This window comes from Canis aureus, chromosome 5 (assembly GCF_053574225.1).
Source record: "Canis aureus isolate CA01 chromosome 5, VMU_Caureus_v.1.0, whole genome shotgun sequence".
NCBI classification, from domain to species: domain Eukaryota; kingdom Metazoa; phylum Chordata; class Mammalia; order Carnivora; family Canidae; genus Canis; species Canis aureus.
This window is the reverse complement of record NC_135615.1, coordinates 61,798,360-61,823,587: the sequence shown is the minus strand read 5'-3', so window position 1 is coordinate 61,823,587 and position 25,228 is coordinate 61,798,360. Positions and strand designations below refer to the sequence as shown.

At 40.2% G+C, this 25,228-nt stretch overlaps 1 protein-coding gene and 2 long non-coding RNA genes across 18 annotated transcripts in view; 1 reads left to right on the top strand and 2 right to left on the bottom strand.

The window, feature by feature from the left end:
* LOC144314364 (uncharacterized) overlaps positions 1-8,741 on the bottom strand; it is a 43,770-nt gene extending 35,029 nt beyond the window's left edge. For 3 of the 4 annotated variants that reach the window (XR_013380210.1, XR_013380209.1, XR_013380212.1), the window contains exon 1: positions 8,635-8,741. This is a non-coding gene — a long non-coding RNA (uncharacterized LOC144314364). Of the gene's footprint in view, positions 1-6,118; positions 6,204-8,634 lie in introns of all 4 variants that reach the window. The other variant, XR_013380211.1, reaches the window with a different exon arrangement.
* Positions 8,742-8,778: 37 nt separating this feature from the next.
* The window catches only part of LOC144314363 (uncharacterized), a 53,506-nt gene continuing 37,056 nt past the window's right edge, over positions 8,779-25,228 (top strand). For 3 of the 5 annotated variants that reach the window (XR_013380206.1, XR_013380208.1, XR_013380207.1), the window contains exons 1-4: positions 8,779-8,959; positions 11,527-11,602; positions 22,747-22,897; positions 24,943-25,025. This is a non-coding gene — a long non-coding RNA (uncharacterized LOC144314363). The remainder of the gene's footprint in view (positions 8,960-11,526; positions 11,603-22,746; positions 22,898-24,942; positions 25,026-25,228) is intronic. The other 2 variants (XR_013380205.1, XR_013380204.1) reach the window with 1 other exon arrangement.
* LOC144314361 (uncharacterized) overlaps positions 9,624-25,228 on the bottom strand; it is a 60,704-nt gene continuing 45,099 nt past the window's right edge. For 6 of the 9 annotated variants that reach the window (XR_013380194.1, XR_013380192.1, XR_013380196.1 and 3 more), the window contains one exon: positions 11,498-11,799. Coding sequence is in view for 3 of the 9 variants with exons in the window: in XM_077898393.1 (XP_077754519.1) it covers positions 11,725-11,799 (75 nt within the window). In the remaining 6 variants the exon portion in view is untranslated. Of the gene's footprint in view, positions 10,222-11,497; positions 11,800-14,592; positions 14,645-25,228 lie in introns of those variants that run through there. The other 3 variants (XR_013380198.1, XR_013380193.1, XR_013380195.1) reach the window with 3 other exon arrangements.

The following is a 25,228-nucleotide window of genomic DNA, read 5'->3' as shown; positions in this document are numbered from 1 at the left end:
ATAAATGCGATTCCTTTATGGGATGGCAATGAGGGTGAAGGAGAACTAGGTTATCTCACGCATGGCTTTGGGTTTATATATTTTAGCTAATAAAAATCCTATCTTATATTTATTGTGTGCCAGTGCTGTGCTAAGTGCTTTCCATGTAATACATATATCCCCCTCTATACATATGACAAAATTAAGACTCAGACTACTTAAGTCACTTGTTCACAGTCATAAAGATAGTAATAACATGGCTAAACTGATATTCAGAGCCAGCCTGACACCAAAGCCCCATGGTCTTAGCCAACTTTTTTTAAATCTCAAATACATTCTCTATCACTGAGGTCAATAAAAGCCTTGAAGTAGGGAGATTCCTGGCTGGCTTAGCCAGTAGAGCATGTGGCCCTTGCTCTCAGGGTCCTAAGTTCAGGCCTCACACTGGGCATGGAGCCTACTTAAAATAAGAAACTAAAATAAAATAAAAAAGAACCTTGAAATGAGTGACTTATCTTATTGTTTCATCTGTGCAATTTATCCACCAAAGAATGCTCAAAATTTCCTCTGTTCCTTGTCTGTCTTTCCACCAGAGGGACTGCTTTCTTTTTTTAGATTTTTTTTTAGATTTATTCATGAGAGACACAGAGAAAGAGAATGGGACTCGATCCCAGGATCCCAGGATCACGACCTGAGCCAAAGGCAGGTACTCAAGCACTGAACCACCCAGGTGCCCCAGAGGGACTGCTTTCAATTGAACACATACATTATGAACATTTACCATGCGCTTAGCTGTGAACATGCCATGAGGGATTCCAGGGCAAGGTCTAATAAACACCACTGTTCTTGAGCTCTGATTTTCTATAATCTTTTAAGAGAGATCTCCTGAATAAAACAATTAAAGAAGAGATATAAGATATAAGACATATGTATCAGAGTTAACAGAATATAGTTTGCATCATGTGCCACAGACCATTCTATTTGTTGTTGTCAGCATCAGGGGCTAGGAAGAAGAGTCTATGGATTGGCAAAACCTGGATAACAAAGGCGTTAATCCTAAAGAAGAGGATGTATGAAAGGGGAGGAAGTTGGCCTGATGGGAATGGGAAATGCAGGTTAGGGGGAAAAAGAGGCAAATTAGGAGGGACCTTGAATATCAGGGAAAAATCAAGATCCTATTCCATTGGTAAAGGGATAAAGAAAGATACAAGGCATGTGCTAATTATTTTTTTTTCAAAATCCTTAAAAAAATATTTTATTTATTCATTTGAGAGAGATAGTGAGAGAGCGCACAAGTGAGGGAGTAGAGGGAGACAGAAAAGCAGACTCCCGCTGAGCAGCAAGCCCAATGCAGGACTTGTTCTCAGGACCCTGGGATCATGACCTGAGCTGAAGGTAGACACTTAACTGACTGAGCCACCCAGGTGCCCCATCTTTTTATAAATGTTTTAAAAATATAGAACATTGCAGATAACATGGAGTTTGTTTTGCCTTCCCACCCCAACCCCTCTTGGTTGCCATCACCACTTGTCTCCCAAGAAAAATCTACTCTCCTGATTTGGTGGGTAACTTTCCAGTTTGCATTTTTACATTTTTCTTCTACTGGTATGGAAGTTATGTATTCAATTTCTATACTTTAGGGCTACCCTTGTCTTAACATTTGCACCTAAATTAAAGTCTAGAATTACCCAATATCACTTACCTCTTTTGAAATAATGTGTGATTTAACTCTGATCTTCTATATCATTCATGGTTTTATGACTTAGAAATTTATTTCTACCTTAGTCTTAAACATTCATAGAGGAGACTTCAAAAAAATTTTTGTGTTTAAGTAATCTCTATAGCCAATGTGAGACTCAAACTTACAGCCTGGAGATCAAGAGTCACATGCTCTACCAACCGAGCCAGCCAGGAGCCCCATAAAGGAGACATTTTAAATTATACTACTGAGGGTTTATTTAGCTCTACCCTACATTTATCCATTTCTTCAATGCTGCATTTTACTTCTTTTCCTTTTTTGCCAAAGTAAATATTCACATACTACCCAACACAAAGTGTTATTTCCAAAATAGTTTCTTGATGTGTAAAGTTGACTTTATTTTACTTCCACTCTGGGATGATAGTGTGTGTCAGCATTTAGGTGCATTTTTCCTGTGGACCTATCCCTGTCTTTACAACACAATAGCTGTGTTGTGCCAACTATGGCTGCTTTTGAGAAGTACGCTCTTGATAGAAGGTAACATGTTCTTCTTCTTTCTGTTAGTTTTTAAGGCTAATACTCTGCAATTCAACTACTGTGTTTAAAAGTGGGTTTATTTCTAATTATACTGCATGGCACCTGGTGTGTTGCTTTAATTTGAAGACTCATGTCTTAGATAATGGTAATTTTTGACTATTATCTTTTTGCCTTTTACTCTATTTTTTTTTTCCATTTGGAACTCTTAAGAAACCTATGTAAGACCTAATTTAATCAACTTTTGTATTTTCCATCCCTTTGCCTTTTGTGTTATAGCCTAGGTGATTTCCTCTGATCTGTCTTCCAGTTCACTTATTCTCTCATCAGCCATATCTACTTATAGTCCAACTGGCCTATTAGGTTTTCATTCCTTTTTTTTTTCCTTCATTTTTAGAACTTCCCCCCGCAAAATCTGCCCATTTTCAAATAATTTTATTCTTGGATCATGTTACCATTCCTTTTTTCATGTCTTGAAATGTTTTAAAATATTCATTTGAAATTGAATCTTTTTTGATTGTTATTCTATTATTTCTAGTTCTTGAAATGCAGGTTTTCTCATTTGTCCCCTCTATTGTGATTGGCTTCCTTTTGTGGTTTCTTTTCTTTCTTTTCTTTTCTTTTTTCTTTTCATTTTGTTTCTTTTTCATTTTTTCTTTCTGTAAACTCTTCTTTATGGAGATGACAGAGAAAGGGGAGTCTATGGAAGTTTCATGTGCTCTAGAGCATCCCTCTGAGTATTTTTACATTTACCAATTCTGGACAAGATTTTAGGAAAATTCTAATTTTGAGATACCTGAGTAATAGTACCAGGCCTTACACCATTGTGGCACGAATCTCTATTTTGGGGGGATGATTTCTACTACTCACATGGCCTTGTAAGCTTCCCTACTATTCCCTGAGACTTGTGGATGGTTTCACTAGTCCCTGACTCAGAAGATACTAGAATAGCTCTTCAGGACCCCTGGCTTCATGCATGTAGCCTGGTTCCTGTTCCTGGCACTCATGGGGCCTACTCAGGCCTACACGATCCTGCTCATAGTGCTTCAAGCTTCAGCTGCTGAGGCTTCTCTGTCCTATTGATTCACATGGGCACATTTTCATTTCACCTCTCTCTTATCATGGCAGCTCAGTATCTTGTCTGTTTCTGACACTTGTAGGTTTTCTTTTTTGTTTTTAAGTTTGAAATTGTGTTAAAAATTGGGGAGGGGGCATATGTTCACCCACATATCTATATATGTGTGAAGTGGAAGGAATTTTTTGTTGCTGTTTGCTTAATTAATTAATTAATTATCCATTCATTCATTAAAAAAAATTTTTTTTAAGATACCCTTATTTATCTTAGAAAGAGAGACTGCACAAAAATCCAAGTGGGGAGAGGGGCAGAGGGTGAGGGAAAGAAGCAGATTTCTTGCTGAGCACAACTGGATGAGGCTTGATCCTACAACCCAGAGATCATGACTTGAATTAAAATCAAGAATCAGATGCTTAACCAACCGAGCCACCCAGGCACTCCTGTTCATTCATGTATCCTGTGCATCAGCTCAGGTTGGTGCTATTGAACTGCCTCCATGGAAAAAGAATTTTAAAGGAAAATGCATGGGACTTGGCAACTTGTTATGTGGAATTGCCCTAGTTTGCATTCCTACTTTCTCCAAAAGAGGCAATTCTGAGCTAAGAACTTGAGAGCAGGTATTTAATACGGAAAATGAGGGAAACACCAGTAGGGAAGTGAGGAAGTTAGAAAGAGAAGGGAAAATGGCCAATAATGGGTATTATCAAGTCATTTATTATTCTGGGCAACTGGAACTTAATCCTGGGGAAACTCTGGGAGTTCAGTTATCCTACCCAAAGGGGTAAGGAAGCTGAGGTATTTATACAACCTACTGTTGTCACTGGTTGAGGAATGCTGTCAAGAGGTAATCTGCCACCATCTCCAGTCTGCCACATGGATGGGTTTATTTCTGTATTGAGCAATACATTATCCCAAAACTTAGTGGCTTAATATAATGGTACACGTTTATGATCTCATATCCTCTGTGAGGGTTAAGGATTTTGGAATAGCTTAGCTGGTTGATTCTTCCCCTTGAGGTTGCAGTGAAAATTGGCAGGACTTTAGTTATCTGAAGACTTCACTAAGGGTGGAGGATCTAAGATAACCCACTCACACAGCTGGCTAGCCAGTGCTGGCTTTTGGCTGGAAGCCTCAATTCCTCTCCCTGTAGACTCTCCCATTGGACAATTCTAGGGTCCTCATGACAAAACATATGGCTTATGCCAAAGTGAGTGATCCAAGACAGAGCATGGCCACAGTGCCTTTTATGACCCAGTTTTCAAAATCACATTGTCATTTCCACCACATTTCATTTGACAGAAGCGAGTCAAGTCATGAAGTCTGGCCCACATTCAAGAGGAGAGGAGGGAGGAGTGTCAAAGAAACTGTGAACATATTTTTAAACCATCACAGCAGGCAAAGAGAGCTTTGGCAGCCAGAGATGGCCTCAGGCAAGGAAATGCAGGTGCTTCTGGAAATCAGGCAGGCTGAAGTGGGTAAGAGCAAAGGGGAATAGGTAGGGCACCATAGCGCCCTCTACAGAAATAAGTAAAGATGAGACCAATCCGTTTTTAAGGTGTAAGGAAATTGACCTGTTACAAAGCGACATTGCAAAGGCCAAGGAGATGAAGAGGGGGTGAAGATTGGGACGTTTTAGGGATCAGTCTGCTGTGACCACTAAGAAAGAAAAAGAATTGCCAATTAGATTATGATTCCCTATTGGCTGTAGGGTGTATCCCAGGTTCAGAGGCATGAATATGAGGGAAAAAAAATGACGTCTTAGGATAAAAAAATATAGTAATTGCCCAAAGAATTTCAGAGTTTTACATATACAATTTTTGCAAAAAACAAAACAAAACAAAACAAAAAAAACACTCCTAAAGTTCATCTTCCATCTTGTATATAAACCATTAAATATTAGGCATAGTCAGTAGCATGATAGGGAGTCATAGGTTTGGGTCCTTACAGGGCCATATCTCAAAATTTTAATGAGTCACATTTTAATCTGCCCAAGCCTCAATCTTCACAGCTGCAAAATGAGAATAAAGTACTGCTTTGCCTCTCTTACAGGTGAATTAAAAACGAATTCAACGTCATTTTATTTTTTAAAAGATTTTACTTATTTATTTGAGAGAGAGCAAGAAAGAGAGAGAGAGCATGAGCAGGGGGGAGAGGGGAGGGAGGGGGAGAGGGAGAGGGAGACACAGACTCCCCACTGAGCAGGGGGCCTGACTGGGGTCTCCACTGCAGGATCCTGGGATCATGACCTGAGCGGAAGGCAGATGCCCAGCCGACTGAGCCACCCGGGGGCCGTGCCCTCAACATCATTTTAAAATTAAAGTTTTATCAAGATGTGGGGTGCAGGTACCTGTGATGAATGTTCAGAAGCAGCCAGAAAACTCACAGGTAGCACGGAAGAAAAATGAACATTTTCTCCTTGGAGCTCAAGAAAAAAAAGAAGATACTGATTCCTTATCGTGCTAGTCAAAGTGGAATGATTCCTGCATTTTAAAGAAATTTCTCTGTTTAAAGACAAAATGGGAAAAAAATGGGAGTTGGTGGTTGGGGACTTGGGGGTAGTCCTCTGCAAGCAGTTGCTGCTCAGAAATGAATTGAAGGAGGAAAAAAACCCCAGTGGGTCATTTTCTAGCTGGTGCAATAAACCCAGGCTCAAGAGAGCCACATCCCTCATTGGCTGGAGCTAGCAAACCTGGTTATTGTTCACACATGGTCGTTTCCTAACGGTGCCTGCGCGAACCGAAACGGAGACAGAACTTGGGGCTTTCAGCCAGAAAAACCCGGGCTGCCACTTGGGGAGCAGAAAGCTCTCGATATAAAGAAATGACACACACCTGAGCAGGTCTGATATATATTCCTTTCTGCAGAGGGCAGTGGAGTACATTCCTGGGCCATTCATCATGTTGCTAAAATTAGATCCTGCTTAGAAGGAATGATATATTACTGATTACATAATAAAGATAGCTATATTTCTCATGAGAAACAGAAGGGAGAGATATATTTAGGCGTAGGGCAAATATATCCTTGATATGAAAAATGGATTCATTAAGTATTTAATCTTTATACCATTCCTGTGAAATAAATGCACACATACATCACACGTGTTTTAAAGTGACTTGATAATTAATATTGTTACACTTGAGAAAAATCCTGGCTCTCCATCGAGAAGTCATGTCAGGAGTCAGAGAAGGCAGGCCGAGTCTTGCCCTCCGCCGACGTCTGAACGAAGCAGCTTGGCTGCACTTTCAAAGCCAAGTGAACCATCCCATGTGCACGGAGGGGGTGAGTTGCGGGTCTGCACCGTGATTTCATCTGACTTTTTTGGTGAGGCCCAGCGGGAAGTAAATGCCTCATAACATTTCTAAGGGTCACAGATTGGCAGCTGAGAAGATCCCACGTACCAAAAGGTCTCTGTTAATTGAGTAAACCTTCATTTTTCCCCTTTGCACAAATAAACCTGTTCCTCCTCTGTCTCATCCCACTCTCTCCTCCTAGAGCCTCGCCACAAAGAGCAACCCTCACATTTCTTAAAACCTGAAGCTGCTGAGGAGGCGTTTCCAGATATGCTGGCGGTGATATTCCAACTTAAAACAAACACGAGTGTGTTTGATTGGAGTTTAAACAAACACACAGATTTGTAGCACCTCGGGTGTCAAAGATCAGTAAAAACAAATCTGGGTGGAATGAAAGAAGAACATAATTCTAAGAATAATAGCTTTGAATAGTAGATTGACCTAACTAAAGATTATTTTAAAGAGATTATGGGTAGGAGAAAAATACGAACAGGCTAGAAGGAGTTAAAAGCTCACTCCTTGTATGTTTATGCTGTGGGAAAAGAACACAGATTATGAAGTCAGATGGGCTTGGGTTCTGGTCCCAGCTATGGGATTTTTAGGCAAATGACTTAACCTATCTTGAGCTCTCCTTCATCTGTAATATAAAAATGAAAATCCTCTAGCCAGGCTGTTCTACAGGTTGACTGCATGCACGGCAGTGAATAAGACGCCAGCCGCAGTCCTCTTTCATTCTTCTTCCCTTTGCCTCCACCCACTTACACAAGCACAGGAAGGTGAGGCCAGAAACTCTTTCCCTCTCTCGGTGATGAAAAAAAGAAAGAAAAGAAAAAAGGAAAAGAAGAAAAGAAAAAAGAAAAGACCTGCTTTCACTACTTTACCAGGCTAGAGGTAAACGTTGAAGTTCTAGAGAATTCATGCAAGGACACATTCATGCAGCAAGTCCTCAAATTGGTCAGGATAAGCTAGGCTCTGCTGCAACCATAAACACCCTCTGCCGCTCTGTGGCTTAGCACAAGAAAGGTTCATATCTTTTTCATGCCATCTGTCCAGTGTGGGCCAGCAGGTGGCTGAGCTGTATATAGTCACTCAGAGACCCAAGGCTCCACCATCTTTTGATGAAACCATCTGAACATGAGGCTGATGGTTCATCGTCTGGTCGGGGCGGGCTGCAGGGGCCAATGGTGACAACAAAATAGCAGTAGCTCTTGATTGCTTCCACAAGGAAGTGATACATGACACTTCCTCTCACATTTCAAAGGGTCAGGGAAATGCAATGCACCCAGGTGCCTGGAGAAGAGGAGGTTGGGAGCTGAAGCCCCTGTGCTGGAAGCCAGGTGATGAACCCAGGGTGCCTAGAACAACTGAGTGTATAGGCTTCCCACAACCCTGGCTGCGGTTGCAGTAGCCCTGGCTTCCCTGCTTCCCCGGGAGAAGGCTGCTTTGCAGTGTGGACCTACCGGTCCTGGACAGAATCTAACCCAAGCCCGCCGTCTCCTCAGGTTCATGCCTTTGAGCGGCACTCTGTGGTTTTCACTAGTGACCTAAGTGGTTTGCACACCTTTCTCATGCCCCACTGAGTTGCCAAATTTTGGACACTTCACAGCCATGTGATCACCACTGTCACTGTGTCACACCTTATATTCACTCCGGGTCAAAGTAAACTCCCTGTGTAGCTGATGTCTGTATGATGTTCGCTTCTTTCCAGAAATGCTCCATCAGCACCTCCTCTGTTTGCCTCCTACCCATGGTGGACTGATCTCACTAATGGTCCCCATCCCTCACACCTCCCCTTGCCATGTGACTGCTAATGAGGTGAACGCATTTCTTTGTGAATCCAAAGGTCTTGTTCAGGGGTCTACGTTCAAGGTGATGGATCTGTCAGAGGATTTGGTGGTGGCAAGAGGTGCCAGGCTGTGATGAGTCGGGAGGGACACCACTGTGATTTAGGTCACCCTACCCATTTGAAGCAGGACCCCAGTTGGTGGCTTGGGGCACGGGGAACAGGGCCTGACTCCAAGAGGAAGAGGTTGGCAGGTCTGTGCCTGACTACGTACCAGCGGGCTGAGAAACCAGGAAGGTAGTCGAAGAGCAATCAGGAAATTGAAGACCAGGCCCAAGGGGAGGGTGAAGTGACAGCACCACTAGGCTCATCGGAACATGGTGTGAAAGACTAGTTCTGGAAACCATGGCGATGTGGACACAGGGATTCTGAGCTGAACGGGAATCGGGCACCTCTACCTGATGGCCTGGGCAAAGCAGAGGTCAACAACTGTTGCTCACTTTCCTCAAGAACAGCTGCTGGCCGCCTGTTGACCCGCAGTGGTTTTCACCCCTCCCTGTGATTCAGGAAAACATACTAGCGCCTGAGCTCACCCTGAGGTCAGAATTTGATTGGTCCTCGTTGGTAGGATATAACATTATCAATAATGTGCAGCCTGAGTTGAGAAACATTTAAACAGTCTGCCTGTCCCCCCTGCAGGCCCCTGCCCCAGTACAGGACTGCTCTGACTTTTTTTCTTTTTTTTTTTTTTTTTTAAGATTTATAGGTTGATTTGATGAGGGGGCAGAAGCAGAGGAAGAGGGAGAAAGAAACTCAAGCCGACTCTGTGCTGAATGCAGAGTGTGATGTGGGACTCAACCTCACGATCCTGACATCATGGCTTGAGCCTTGAAACCAAGAGTCAGACACTTAACTGACTGAGCCACCCTGGTGCCCTTGCCCTGATCTAACCACACTTGACTGAAGCACTTCTGCCTCCAAGTTTTTTTTTTTTTAAGGTTTTATTGATTCATGAAAGATGAGAGAGAGAGAGAGAGAGAGAGAGAGAGGCAGAGGGAGAAAGAGAGGCAGAGGAAGAAGCAGGCTCCATGCCGGGAGCCTGATGTGGGACTTGATCCTGAGACTCCCGGATCACGCCCTGAGCCTAAGGCAGGCACTAAACCGCTGAGCCACCCAGGATCCCCTGCCTCCAAGTTTTAAAGAAAAAAATTAATATTTGCACACATGTATACAGGGATGAGACAATTTTTTTTTTTTGAGAATAACTTTTAATCTGCTGATTACACATACAAGTTATTTAAAACCTGTAAGTTGACCACATATAGGCATTTGACCCAGCCTCATATTTGTATGTCATCCTCAGTAATGACCTGGGTCCTTAAAAAGACAGGGAATGTATCATAAGCCCTCAGAATACTTTACGCTACGGAGATTCCTTAAAGATTCATCTTAAAGCAGATGGTGGCAATTTAAAAATGACACAATATTGGCCTATCGACGTATTTTTAAAATCTATTCTCACCAAACCCTGGAACTCTAGGGTTCTTAACACAAAGTACTATGTGCTAAAGAGAAAATAAAAGAGATGCCAGAATACACCTCAGATAAGGGGTTCTTTGGGATCTGGGTTTGGGGCAGGCCTCTTGGAGAAGGTGCCTCTTGATTTCAGGCCAGAAGAAACTGAACACAACAGTTATGTGACCATCTGGGAAAAGATTTCCAGGCGGAGGGAACTGTCAGGAAGAAAGCTCTGCTGAGGATTCTTGCTTGATGATCAATGAAAGAAGGGCATAGCATGGCTACTTGAGATGATGCTCACCAAAGTTATTTCCTCATCCAAACTGGTGAGATCCTCAACCACCTGAAGGGCAGAAAGTGAATACCACAGAATAAATGAGGAATAGGAGCTCAATATATTTTTAAAGCACCATGAATAAGCACAGCTGGTCTTATAGACAGTATTCTGGGGATGGCATTATACTCTTTTGCATACCATTTATAAAGAACGGAGACAGGCATGGCCCTAGTCAGTTTTCCCTATGAGTGATACAAAATAATCTTTTATTAATCTTATTTAAAATTTGTCACCATTGTACATGATCTCAGAAGACCAAGTGGAGAACATATTATACAAATCAAAGGAATAAATGAATATGAAAGAAAAGACAATTATATGCCCAAACAAAAATTTCTGCCCATTCTGTTACACTATAAAGCATTTTGTAGATGTAAAGATTGCACATAAATATTAAGTAAATATATTAATGTAATCTTCCTCTGGGTTTTTAAAAATAAGAATCTCAGTGGGCAAAGAGTTATAATTTCATATTTAAAAGTTCTCTCAGGCCCATGTTTTCTAGCATCTAGCAGTTACCACAGGAAAGTGGCTATCTTGGTGGAGATGATGAGGGTGATGGTTGAAAGCATTGAGTTGGGAGTAGATAGAACTAGGTTCAGGTCCCTACTTTGCCATTTAATAGCTGTGTGACCTTGGACAAAGCAGATCAGCTATCTGAGCCCTCATTTTGAAATGTGCAAAGTGTTAACATTTCTTCCTAATTCAAATTATTGTTGTTGGAATAAAATGAGATTATTTAGAGAATGAATGTAGCACAGTGCATGTGACATCCTCACGCTCATGATCACCATGTCATCTCATCAGAGGGCATGGGTATGTAAGGATCACATACTTAAGTAATTGGAAATACACAAGACAGGCTCAGGATAGACTGTGGCACGGCAGTTGCCCTCACACCAGCAGACTTGGCATGGTCAACAGCTCTTCATAGCTTTATCAGTCAGTCCTCTCTGAAGAATCCAGAAAGGAGAGGATCAGCTTGTTGCCAACCGGTTGTACATACAGCGTAGCCACTTTGGCTTCTAATTCTTCATTAAGGAGTTTGACAATAGTCTTAAGAATGACTTCTGGAGAGAATTCCTGTCACCTGGAAACTCAAAGGATGCTGCCAATCTATATAAATAGGAAGCCAACTATACGATAATAATTTACTCTGGAGAACTGTAAAGACTAATGTTATTCATGATGGTGAAAGATATTCCGTTTTAGGCATATTTCCTGTGCTGCTACAGGGGGATCAACATATTTTCCCTTTTCCATTCAAAACAAAGACAGTGCATTAATTAGAAACATTGGGATTTATTCTAGGGAACAACTTGGAATATAAATTGAGGATGAAAAGGACACCATAATCAGGAAGCATCCACCAAGACCTCAACTGCTGGTAAGGTTATATACACCTTCTCGAGCTCTACTGCTCTCTGTCGTAAGATTCATTCTGCTTAGCAGCTTTCAACCTTCCATGGAGTAACTGATTAAAATAACCATAGCCTCATGCTTCATCTTTTAACCAAAGGGTGTGGATGTTTCTTTACTGGCATCATCAAAGATCTGGTGTATCCAGAAGAAAAACTTCATTTCCTGTTAGATCAAAAAGAAAATAAGATTTTAAAAACAGGCTGATACTACCAATTACTAAGTGATTTTATAAACACAAATTCTTAAGGGCTTGGTACATTTGCAAGCACACTTCATAATCAAAATAGATGGATCCTGTAAGGCAAACAGCTTACTAAAGTTTCATGGAAAAAAAGTAATGAACCCACAGTGAGGACTTGGGTTCAAGTCTTAGGTCAATTATTGAGCAGCTGAGTAGCCTGAGGCTTGGTCACTTCACTTCTTAGAATGTATTTACTCATCCATAAAATGGGAGTGGTGGTATTTATTTCAGGTTCCTTGTAGCATTGTGGTGGAAATTAAAACAGATAGTGTGTGTGGAAGTGCTTTCAAACTGCAAGAAGAACTGCTGTGTAAATGGTATTGTTATTACCAATTTCTAAGAATTATTGAACACCATATCCTTAGACCATATCAGCAAGCTGACACCTGACAAATGAGAACTCATTACTGTGTCATATCCCATTGTCTGTAGCTGTTTTCATTCTCAGCTGATAGGGTGGGCCTCTGTTGCCCTGTCAGCATAAATCCTTGGTAGAGGGCATTTCTCTAGAAGTGGAAAGGATTTCTAACTCCTGTCCCATCCTGTACCTTTCCACATACCCATACAGCCAAATGAAGGTCACTCAAAATTCCTCAAGCAAGAAAAGAGGAACATAGGAAGGATGTAGACACCTCCGTTTTAGGTTTTTCCATTTTTGTCAAGATTCTCTAGAGATCTGAATGGCCATAGTCTCCACTTCTGAAATTGCTGTGTAACAATAACTAGTTATTTACCATTTGTTGAGCACTTAAGGCAGTTGGTCATAACATAAGCTCCTGATGTAGAATATTTGACTTAATCATTACAACAAATATGAAATACTGGTATGGCCCTCCATGGACAAATTGGGAGATGAAGACTTGCAGAGGCTGGGCAACTTTCCTGAGGTCACATAGCTAGCTCATAAGTGGCAGAGTCAGTCCTACATCCCAGATCTGCATGGTCCCAAAGTGGATGGTCTGACACTACCTTGTCAGATTTTTTCCTAAAAATTTATTCTGTTGTTACGCTTAGTTTTGTCTGAAATTTTCCCTTGGAAAGGTTGTTATGTGGCACATCGGCTTCTTCCAGCATCCAAGTAGGTACTGTCAAATGATTCATTTTTGCATCCAACAAGTATTTATTGAGTATCTGCTATCTGCCAGCTACTGCACTGCAGTGGAAGGGTGTGGGGCATGACTATGAATGAATACAGTCCCTTGATCCTACAGAGCATCCTTTCTCCCTGAGACATGCTGATGCATGAGGCTTGAGGAAAATCTCTTCAAATCAAAATACAGACTCATGATCACTATTGTTTATGAGAAGGTTCACCTTTGGCTTCCTTTCATTTCATTCCTTCAATCAGTGAAACCATGAATATTAGTCAGGTGCCTCTGAAGACTCAGATACTGTACTAGCCAATCTAAAGATAATATTGTATCAGCTACACCCTTTATTTACTCACAGTTACTAAAGAAATACTAGGGAATACCATTAAGATATGGTAATTCTCCGTTAACCATCCTGATGGGGGAAGGAAAATAGTTGGGATAAAGTGTGTGTACATGTGTGTATGTGTGTGTATCTCTTCCAGGTGATACATGTGTAGACCAAGAATTTGAGTGTGACCAAGAATTTGAGACTCTTTCCATTTTCAGCTTTTATAAAGAACTTTTGAGTTTGTAAACAATTCTCTTATTTTGTTCTGTAGAAGAAGTACTTATACATAGTACAACAGCAAAGAATTTAGGGAAAATAGGGACACTTGGATGGGTCAGTGATTGAGCATCTGCCTTCAGCTCAGGATGTGATCCCAGGGTCCTGGGAACAAGTCCCACATCAGGCTCCCCCCAGGGAGTCTGCTTCTCCATTCTGCCTATGTCTCTGCCTTTCTTTCTCTGTGTCTTTCATAAATAAATAAATTAAATTAAAAAAAAAAGAATTTGGGGGCAAAAAGAGGTAAAAGGAAAGGTGAAAACCTCCCTGGATAATCTAGGGGCTGAGCAAACTTTTGAATGATTGTCATTGTTTTTAATGTGTTCCCATAGTTTCTGAGCACCCAGATCAAATCGAGGTTTCTTTTTTCCCTGAATGGTGATACCCCTCTGGACTATAAAACTTATTTTCATATTTTGGGGACCCTTTTCTTTGGAGAAATGTAAACTCCCTGAAGGAAATAGCCCTGCTATGTTCTTTACACCCCCAGTGGACAAGTTGGGTCACATAATAGGCACTGCATATGTACTTGCTGATTAATAGATTATGACTCTTAGAGAGGTAACAGTAGTACATGAAGAATTCCAGAGACCAAAAGCAAAGATATATTACCTAAAAGCCTTAATCTTCCCATCTGCTAAAGGCACTCAGTGTAGAGTGGTTAAGAAACCAAATTCTATCATTTTCTATTTCTGAATGTTTAGACAAATTACTTAATCTAATTGCCCCTCAGTTTATTCTCAACTATAAAACTGAGTATAATAAGATTGTCTAGACTGGAATGTCACTGTGAGGATTAAGTTAGTACAAGAATGGCATTTACAACACTGGCATGTAGAATGTATGATAAATGTTAGCTATTATTATTTGTGATTTTTTCTCTTATTTCTGAGGATGCAAAAGTCTTTCAAAATGAGAAAATAAAACATAATATATTATTTCATTCCAAAGATGATAGAAAATTTCATCCTTATCACTGCTTAAGTTTAATTTAAATAATGAAATTCAAAGCTGACCTCCTGGTAAAGATGGCAGACTGCACACATGCATCTACTTTCACTCAGCTTCCTAAAATGGCAGAAAACGATCTTTTAAAAGGATGAATCTTCAGGGATTTGGAGAAGAAGAGAGGAGATGACAGCAACAAAATTTTCTCTTTTTTAAAAGATTTTATTTGTTTATTCACACAGAGAGAGGTAGAGACACAGGCAGAGGGAGAAGCAGGCTCTCCAGGGGAAGCCCCATGTTGGACTCAATCCTGAGCCTCTGGGATCATGCCCTGAGCCAAAGGCAGACTCTCAGCAACAGGTGTCCCAGCAACAAAATTTTTTTTAGTCAGCCTCACACATATGGAAAGTAAATTCATAACAGCCCCAGCATTGATTTGAAGAACAGTGGGGAAGGATGGAGTTTGAAGGGCAAAACACAGCAGAGCATCCAAGAGATACGTATACATAAAAGATCTAAGTGTAATTAGCATGCCAGGAAGAAATGATAAGAATTAATATGTAAGAATCTTCAAAAATGAATGACAGATATCAAACAACTATTCCAAGACACTGAAAGAATACCAAGGAGAATAAATGCAACCCTTCCATAAGAATCTCCACACCAAAGGCATATTATATTCAAACTGCTGAAAACTAGGGACAAAGGGAAAATTATGAAGGCAGGCAGGACAGAAAGAACATTCGATATAGCAGAATAAAAATGAAAGATAAGAATACCACAGATCTCTCATCAGAAACTATGCAACCCAGAAGATAATGGATTATGTCTCTGTAATTGAATAAAAATCTGTCAAATCTGAATCCTATACCCAGCAAAAATGTCTTTCAAAGAAAAAACAAAGGAGAAATAAAGACTGCTGAACACAAACTCAAACCACACCTGAGTGAATTCATTGCCTGCAGACCCATGCTGTAAATAAGGTTAGAGGAAGTGCAGAAGGACTCTAATAGCAGACAGAAACTGGAATCTACAACCCAAAGAAACTGAGCACCCTGGAAATGAAATAACTAAAGATAAAGTTCAACATCCAGTTTTTATTGTTTTCAACTGTTCTGGAAGATAACTCTCTATAGCAAACATAGTAGTCTTGTGTTTTTATGGCATATGTAAGAGTAAGTATGTGGCAGCAATAAAACAGGAATGTGAGCAAGACATTCAGGACTGTATTGGGGTCCTTACACTCATCATGAAACAGAATATTATTTGAATGTAGATTTTAATTATATAAGACATATACGGTAACCTCAAAGGTAGCTACCAAATTTTTTTTCAGAGGTGTCCATGAGAATCCAAAGGTGGAAATAACATTGAATCATAAACAGGGCTCAATTAATCAAAAAGGAGGCAAGCAGGATGGAGAAAAGACACAAAGAACAAAAGGAGCAAATAGAAAACAGTTGGTTAGATGATAGGTTTTAATTCAATAGTCACATGTGATGTAAACTACACTAATCAAAATTTAGATCGTTAGATTAGATAAAGAAATAAGAGCCTACTATCTGCTGCCTCTAGAACCACCAACTTAAATATAAAGACCCAGGTTGGGAGAAAAAAAAGAGATGTCTTGTAGACACTACGCAAGAGAAAGCTGAAGTAGCTTTATTAATATCAAAGCTGGCTTCAGGGGTGCCTGGGTGGCTCAGTCAGTTAAGCATCTGCCTTTGGCTTGGGTCATGATCCCAGGGTCTTGGGATCGAGCCTCATGCTGGGATCCCTGCTTCCTCCTCTCCCTCTCTCCCTCTCCTTGTTCATGCTCTTTCTCTTTCTCTTTCTCTCAAATTAATAAATAAAATCTTGAAAAAAAAGTTGGATTCAGACAAGAAATTTCACCAGTAATAAAGGGGCTTATTACATAATGAAAAGAGTTTCAATTCTCAAAAAAAGGACAAAAGCATTGATAATTGGATGCCTATAAATTCAAAGCTTAGGGGTACCTGGGTGACTCGGTCAGTTAGGCATCTGCCTTCTGCTCGGGTTATGGTCTTAGGGTGCTGGGATCAAGCCCCACATCGGGCTCCCTGCTCAGCAGGGAGCCTGCTTCTCCCTCTGCTCCTGCCTACCACTCCCTCTGTTTGTGCTCTTCCCTGTCAAATAAATAGATGAAATCTTTTAAAATATTCAAAGCTTAGGACAAGTGGTTAAATGCCTTGCAAAGCACATCTTACCAACATCAGCACAAACGAAACAGAAAAATGCAAACAGAATTCATTTTGTATTTTCAAATTGAATTCATAATTAAAAACCTTTTGACAAGGCAAAGCCGGGCCCAGATGGCTTTTACTCACAAATTCTATCAAAATTGTAAGAGAAACACAAATATCAGCTTTACCCCAAACTCTGAGAATATAGAAGGAGATGCTATTTGAGTTGGTTTAGGAGGCCAGCATGACCCTGTTCCCGAAACCTGACAAAAACATTACAAGAAAAGAAAATCAGAGATCAAGATGGTGCATGAGTAAATATATACAAAATCCTTAATAAAATATTTTAAAAATCAAATTCAGCATCTTATGATGGGGATAAATATTACTAAGAAGTGGAATTTAGGCCAGGATTGCAAGGTTGGTTTTGCATTTTAAAATCAATAGTTGTAATTCACCACATTAATAGAATCAAGAGAAAAAATTTGTCGATGCAAAAATTTTGACAAAATTCCACACCGATTCATGAAAAAAACCCTCAAAAAACTAGGAAATGAAACGAATGTCATCAGCCTGATAATGAGCATATACAAAAGGAGGATAGTTAATGTCATACTCAGTGGGGAAATATTGAATGCCTCTTACTTCAGGAGGTATGATAGTGACAGTGATAGTCACTGTCTCCACTTCTGTTTAGTAATACACTGAAGGTACTAGCTAGTAAAAAAAAAAAAATGTGAGAAAAATTGAAAAAGTTTACAAATTAAAAAAAAAGCAAAACTGGAAAAGATATACATGATCATATATATAGAAAACATTCTAAGAAATCTACCAAATTTCAATGTCCAAAGTTCCAGAACTGAAAGCAAATTTGGTGAAGTCTTAGGAATCAAGGTCAATATGTAAAATGTTAATTATATTTCAATTTTCTTTACCAGTGAACAATTAGAAGATAAAATCAGAAAGCAGTTTATTTACAATCACAGGAAAAACATAAACTACCCAAAAATAAATTTAAGGAAGTATATGCAAGACTCATATCCCAAAACCTACTCCATAAGCCATGTGACATGTGACATGCTTAGGGATTGGAAAAGTTAATATTGCTGAAGTGTCAGTTCTGCCCATATCGATCAATAGAGTCAGTGTGATCCCAATGAAAATTTCATGAATCTTTTAGTAGAAATTAACAAACTGATTGCAAATGTCTATGAAAATGCAAAAGAGGAGGAATAGGAAAAAGAACCTTACATAAAGCACACATTTAGAAGACTTACACTGTGAGCTTTCCAGACTTACTATGAAACCACAATAATTAAGACACTATACTGTTTGCATAAAGACAGATAAACAAGTCAATGAAGCAGAATAAATTCCTGAATGAGATCGACACATATGGTCAGTTGATTTTCATAAAAGGCACATGTACAAACACACACACACACGTGCACACATCCACTGGGGAAAGGAAAGTTTTTGCCACAAATCACATTAGAATAATTGTATATCCATTAAAAAATTACAAAAAAAAAAAAAAAAGAAAGAAAGAAAGAAAAAGATCCTCCTTTCTACCTCACACCATACACAAAACTTAGGTTGTGTCAGGCCTTAATGTAAAATCTGAAACCATAAAGTTCAATGTTTTCTCAAAGAAAACATAGGAGAATATCCGTATGATCTAATGGTTGGCAAAGATTTCTTTGACAGGACACAAAAAGCCCTTCTTGTAAAAAAATCATGAATAGGACATAATCAAAATTTTAAATTTGTGCTCATTGAGCAACACCACAGGAGAAAAGACGAAATACAGGTGGGGAGAAATTTTTGCAAAGCCCATTTCTGACAAAGGACAGGTTGTCTAGAAATACAAGAACTTCTCCGATTGGGTAATAAAAGAGAAGCCGATAGCAAAAGACTGGAAACAATGGGAATGGTCATCAGCAAGTACATCTGTAAACCAATGGTAGTATACTCTGCAGTGGAAATGTCATTCGGTCATTAAAAGGAATAGATTTCTGCATGAGTCTTAAAAACATCATTTTGAGCAAAAGCAGCCAGATGCAAAAAAGTACCTACTGTATGATGACATCAAAGATGTTCTAGAGAAGGGAAATGGAGTCTGTGATGGTAGAAAAAAAGCGATTGCTTCATGGAGGGGGATCAACTGCAAAGGTGTACCAGGGAAGTCTCTGGGGTAATGGAAATACCCCACAGTTGGATGGGTGTACAGTGAGGTGGGTGCATTCATTTAAAACTCATTGAACTGTACATTTCAAATCTGTGCATTGCATTGTACATAATTACACTTCGACTTAAAAAAAGGAGTAATTTAAAAAGAATACCTTAATGGTAAGTGAAAGGAGCAAGTTACAACAATATGATTCCATTCATAGAACATTCAAAAATAGGCAAAGCGAAACAGGCTATTTCTCACTGTGAAATTAATTTCTAAACAATCTGCCACAAGAGCTGAAAGTGGTTGCCTCTGGGGAAGAGGAACTGGGGAGACTGCTATTTTTCTTCCCAAAATTTAGACTATGTGATGCTTTGAGAATCTGTGCATATCTAACCTCAGTACAAATAAAGACCAAAAAGAAAAAAAAAAATCATACCCATTTGCAGGCTGGTGATCTTAGCTTCCATGGAGAATTGTTGACATTCTCTTCAGCTAGGGAATTATTTCTGGTGGGTGAATCATGCAGAAACTTTGGGCCGCTACGTCTGGGGGACGGCGTCCATTTGCTGTTGGTTGTATATTCTGGGCCACCTTGTTACTAGTCAAGCATGAAAGACAGTGCGGGGGGCGGGGGGAACCCAGCACATCAAGTGTGACAATACACTGCAAAAGTGTGCCTTAATTTAGAATACGGGTGCAGAACGGTGACAGGAAGCCGCTCTGCACTCCCTAATTACAAAGTCTCACTTCCACCAAGCTGACACAAATGTTAAGTCAAATTAAATATTGTCTAATTAACTAGCATACACGGGACTTCAAGACTGGTGACTAGGTATTATTGGGCTGAATAAGTGAAACGCAGGGACTTGCAGCGTCTCGGCCAACCCAGATCTGCTAGCTCAGCCAGCTGCGACAAGGGTAGGCCATTTTGTTTTCACACGTCTCTCCTTCAGGGCCCTGCTTGTAATATTTACAGAAAAAGGCAATGCTAGTAAACAGTTTCACACAATGAGGTGTGAGAGTGGATAGGGGCCTATTCAAGCTCTGAACTCCCCTGATGAGCTGCCAAAAGTTGTTATGAATGGCCCGGCTGACAGGGTGATGACGGATAAAGCAAAAACAAACAGCTCGGGTAATTCATGAAAACACACAGCACCAAGACAACTCAAAGTGGCGAGTGACAGTTAAGATAATGGAATTTTGGAAGCTTTTCTTCAGGGGTCCTTGCCATACAATTATTCTGTTAATAGATTCTCCCTTAATGTGGCTGCATCTTCAACTTTTTTTCCCACTGAATAATATTTATTATAACCGGTGCCACAGAAGCACGGGCCCTGGCCTTTCAAATGATGGTCAGTTTCTCATACAGAAACCGGAGCGGGATGAAATTTTTTTTCTTTTTTTTTTTTTTAGTTGAGGCCCCGTGTCTGCCATTTAAAGAAATAAAATATCCCCTTTCCGTTCCTATTACGAGAAACATCTCGAAGCATTCTTCCCTCATTTCTCTCATTTATAAACCATCCGCCGCAGACCTTTGATTAGAAAATAAATATTGGTTTGCACACTCAACTGCTAATATTTTCAAGGAGAATGATTTAAATGTGGTTGAAGTCGGTTTCCAATTCACATTGCCTATTTGGGGTTCATTCCTTTAAATCAGGCGTGACCAAGCAAGAAAGTATCAATTTGTCAGTGTTTTGCCTTGTACCCAATGGTTTGTCATGAAGTACATTCTGGTTTCTGTAACAATGGCCTATTGCTCAATTAATGTTTTAGAAAACAGAAACACGAATACATATATGAAGCACGTGTTTGCATGTACATAAATACTATCTGATCACGTGCCCAGAGAAAGAAAGAAGGAAGGAAGCAGAAGCCAGCAAACATAGGAGGAAAATTCAGATTCTGTTTATTTTATTTTTTTTGGTATGTCTTTGAGGGGCCCCTGGGTGGCTCAGTCAGTTAAGCGTCTGCCTTCGGCTCAGGTCATGATCCTGGGGTACTGGGATTGAGTCCCGCACTCTTCCTCTCCCTCTGCCCCCTGCGCGTGCTCTCTCTGGAGACCACCCTAATCAGAACTTGCATTCTAACAAGATCCTCAGGTGATTCATCTGCATATCAAGGTGTTGAGAAGCTCTATAATTTAGATGACTGAGTTTTCCTTAATAGTGTAAGTTCTATAGCTATAAAAACTTATAAGGATAAAGATCCATGTTTCACCAAAAGTTGAAAACTAGATTATAAATTATTTAAAGCGACCTGAAAGTAACTTAATATCTTCTTTCCAATTTCTTATTTTCTTCTCCCCACTCCCCCATGAAGTCTCAGAGTATCCTTGAGTTCACCAAGCCTTCTAGGGAGGTGCAACCCTCTGCGAATCACTTTCCTTCCGCCCCAGACATTCAAGGACTCACCCAGCACATTTTTGAGTGATAGGCATGATTTAACAGACTGGATTTAAAAATCCAATCACTGCAGTGAACTATATGACTTCTCTGGCAACAATAAAGTCATTTTTAAAAATCATATCTTGACTGCAGTAGCAACTGTTTAGCGGCTGGAATTCAGAGTAACGTTTTTTTACAGGAGAGACGTATCAATTGTTAGTCCTATACAACAGAGCTGCCCTACACCTGCCAAAGTCAGCAAAGACCCACCTCTGGGCACGCATTCCTTTAGGCTGTGTGGTCCTTAGTATAACTAGCTAATTACGGTTTTCTTTAGACTTGAAGGGACCGTGAGACCTGGTTCAACTCTCAACAGCTTTTTTGGGTGTTGATAAATTTAAATACATATAAATTTAAAAACTTAACATGGCCCCAGGTACTCTAAATAAAGGCAGAAGACAAAAGATAAGTTGGGGAAGCTATTAGGGACATGTGAAGCTGTTGGCTCGTTTCCTTAATTGACAAAGGGTTTTAATAATTCAGTTTGAAAAATACACACCCAGTGGGAAAGTGGACGAAGGATATGCATAGGCAATTCACGCGGAGTTGTAAAAAATACAAACTGAATAAATGTATAAAATGGTGCTCAATCTTCTTCATAATTAAAGGCATACAAATCAAAGCGAGTGTGAAAGAATGGTTCTTACCAATCTAGTTGGCAAAATTTAAAATGTTCGGTAATATCAGTAGTGTGCAGACACAGGTGCACTCGTCCAGCAGGGGTGATAATGTCACTTCAGCTGTTTTGAGGGGCAGTTTGGTAATATTTACCAATATTGTGAAGGCACTTACATTCTAAAGCAACAACTCTCCTGCGAGGAATTTAATCTAGGAAAATATTGGCAAAAGTGCCTTAAACTAGATGGATGAGGATAATACACAGTGCAACAGTATTGGCGTTATTGGATGTCTGGAAGCAAACTCAAGGAGCATCACGCCAGAGGGCTGGGCAGCTGGGACAGTGCAACCCAACAAGAAGGGTTGCGAGAAGACCGTCGCAGCCATCCAGAGAATCATCCAGACCAGCACATGCTGCTACAGAATGATTTCTGAGATGTACCAGTCATGGAGAGACAAAGAACAGAAAAGCAGGAGATGGAGCAGTATGTACAATTTGATGTTTTTAGGTTAAACAAAAATATGTATATTTTGGTCTATGATTGACTTTTTTCCCCCCGGAAATATAAGCAGCAGCTAAGATTGTTTAACTTTGTGATAAGGTTGAGGAATGGGAGAAAACCTTTTCATATAATTATATGTTTATCTTTTGAATTTTCTAAAAGAGGTGTGTGTGTGTGTGTGTGTGTGTGTGTGTGTGTGTGTGTCTGTGAGAGAGAGAGAGAGAGAGAAAGCAAAACCTTGGCATTGACATTACAAGCCATTTTGTTTTATTAGGTCCCAGATGTAAGAATGTTGTGGAAAATTCTTTGGAGTGACATTATTCTCCATAAGCTTATCTTCACCACTGGATTTCCACAGGCAAGCAGATTTCTCAACCACAAAGCAGCTAGATTTCCCAAAGAACTGCTGTGTCCTCTGGGCAATGGTGAGCAATTTTGGAGGGTATAGAAAACTTCAGGAATTTGGGGAAAGCATAGTCAGAAAAATTTAGCTGCACACAAAATTCTGGGTTCATTTTGGGGTTTTATAAGACACCTGAGACCTATTCATGGACTGCGTGGGCTCAAGACCAGGAAGTTAAGGATCAGCCACCCTAGAGAATCTTGAGGTCGGAATGACACCGGCTTTATAATTTTATACATAGCTCTTTGGCTGGACCATTTGGCCTTCAAGGCCTTGCTGGGCTGCTCCTGTGGGAAGACCTTCCTGCCTCTTCCAGGCCAGTCCAGCTGAATCAGGGGGCCTGCTTTGGCAATTACATGGCACTCCATGCTTGTCTCTATAGAGTGTAATATCTATCACGCTGTGTTATAATTGTTCGCTTGTCAGAATCCACATCAAGATGGTTGGCTCCTGCTGGGCAAGGGCACTGGTTTTATTGATCTTTCTTTTTTTAATACTTGGAGACATTAAAAATGCCCAGTAAATGAACACATGAATGAAGGTCCAGTATAAATCATCAGCTCTTTGTGAATAACTATCTACAAATCTGGTTTACTCCATCCTGGGCAACACAGCCATCTTTCCAATCCCATCATAGAACTAGTGTGATGCCCTTCGGAATCATTTAGAAGCTCTAGAGGAATTAAAATTTTATAAGCCCAGACCCACATGGACCTTACATGTGATTTCTCTAATCCAAGGCTCTGACTCCGTCCTTTAACCCACTCAAGCCCTCTGGTCATAAGATGAATCCAGCTGATGAATAGAGATGGGCAATTTAAATTAAACCATCTGGGGTTAGTAGAATGAATACTATTCAGACATCCATCAGCCCGGCTACCAATTGGGTTTCCTCTGATCATCACTCACAGACTGGTGAGAAGGAAGAAGACAGAATCAGAGTATAATGTCCTATACCAGCATACTCTAGGGGCATGCAATGTCACATTTCCCTGTTCTAACCAAGAGATAATATTAGAATGGATAAAGAGTGCTTTTAGACCTAAGCAGGAGTTCTAGATCAGCATCCACGAAATCATGACCAGGTAAGTTATTTCCTATGAGACTCAGTGCACTAGTCAGGATAGGCTGGGCTATGCATAAAAAAGTCCAGTGGTTATATACAATACAGGTCTATTGAACTCACATTAAGTCCTCTGTGAGTTCAGTGAGTTCACTAGGGTGGTGGTCCTCCACGTAAGACTCCACAATCCAGCTTCTATTATTGAATTGACATTGCCAGCTCAACACAGGTTGCCATGATGGGAAGACAGAGTGCTGAGTGCCCATGCTTATGCTTGTAGTCACCTATGCTTTCTCTGGAAGGGACACATGCCATCTCCATTTACCAGTGGCTGGAACTAGTCATGTAGTCCCAGACTAATTGCAAGGGAGTTGAGGAGTACAGTCTTTAAAAAATACGACTTGCTCAACACATAGAATTGTGCAATTAAAGCCAATAACTCCCTATCTGTTCAACCATTAGGCTTGTTACGTTGTGGGGTCACCACGTCTTCAGGGAGTGAAGCACTGTGATGGTGTGAGCTAGTGTGCCTGTCAGTGTGACTATCTACCAAAGGAAGAAACCAGGTCCTGGGATTTGACAGGCAGCATCATGGGGCAGTGGGAACCTGCCCAGAAAGGCCTGGTCAACACTCCCATGTGGTCACATTCCAGTGAGACACCTGGACAGAAACACATCACAGTACTTTCCTGGACTTGTACCAGCAGCGAACAACAATAGCAAATTGCAACAATACTTCACAGTGATGGTGTCTATCTTTCTCTTTTAATAGGATATCCCTCTAATTTGTTTTGCTGCCATATGTGTAACCACTGCTTGATTAGGTTGACTTTAGTTTGGTTAAATATATCCAAGGTACATATAATTTCAGGAATAGACAATATATTTTTAAATATGATGTGATTAATATTTAACTGCTGGGTGAAAGAAGGAAAGATAAAAAATTGGGAACATTACTTGCAACCTTAGAACCAGGTAATATGCTATTGCATTCTGTTTTCTAGTTTCCTGACTGTACTCTCCATGTCATTGTAAGCACGAAGCCTGTAAATACAGGGCTCACTCACTCCACCACTCAATCACACTGGTAAGTTGGGTCATTTATTTCAAGTATTTTATCTAAATAAAAAAGCAATATTCATAAAATAATAACCAAATATACAGATTCTTGCATAGCCTAACCTAAGGATAGATAAAGCATTTCTTGTATTCCTTAGTTCATCGATTTGATTTCAGTTTGTTCTTAAACATGGAAGACCAAGAGCACAAAAGGCTTTGTTTAAAAAGATA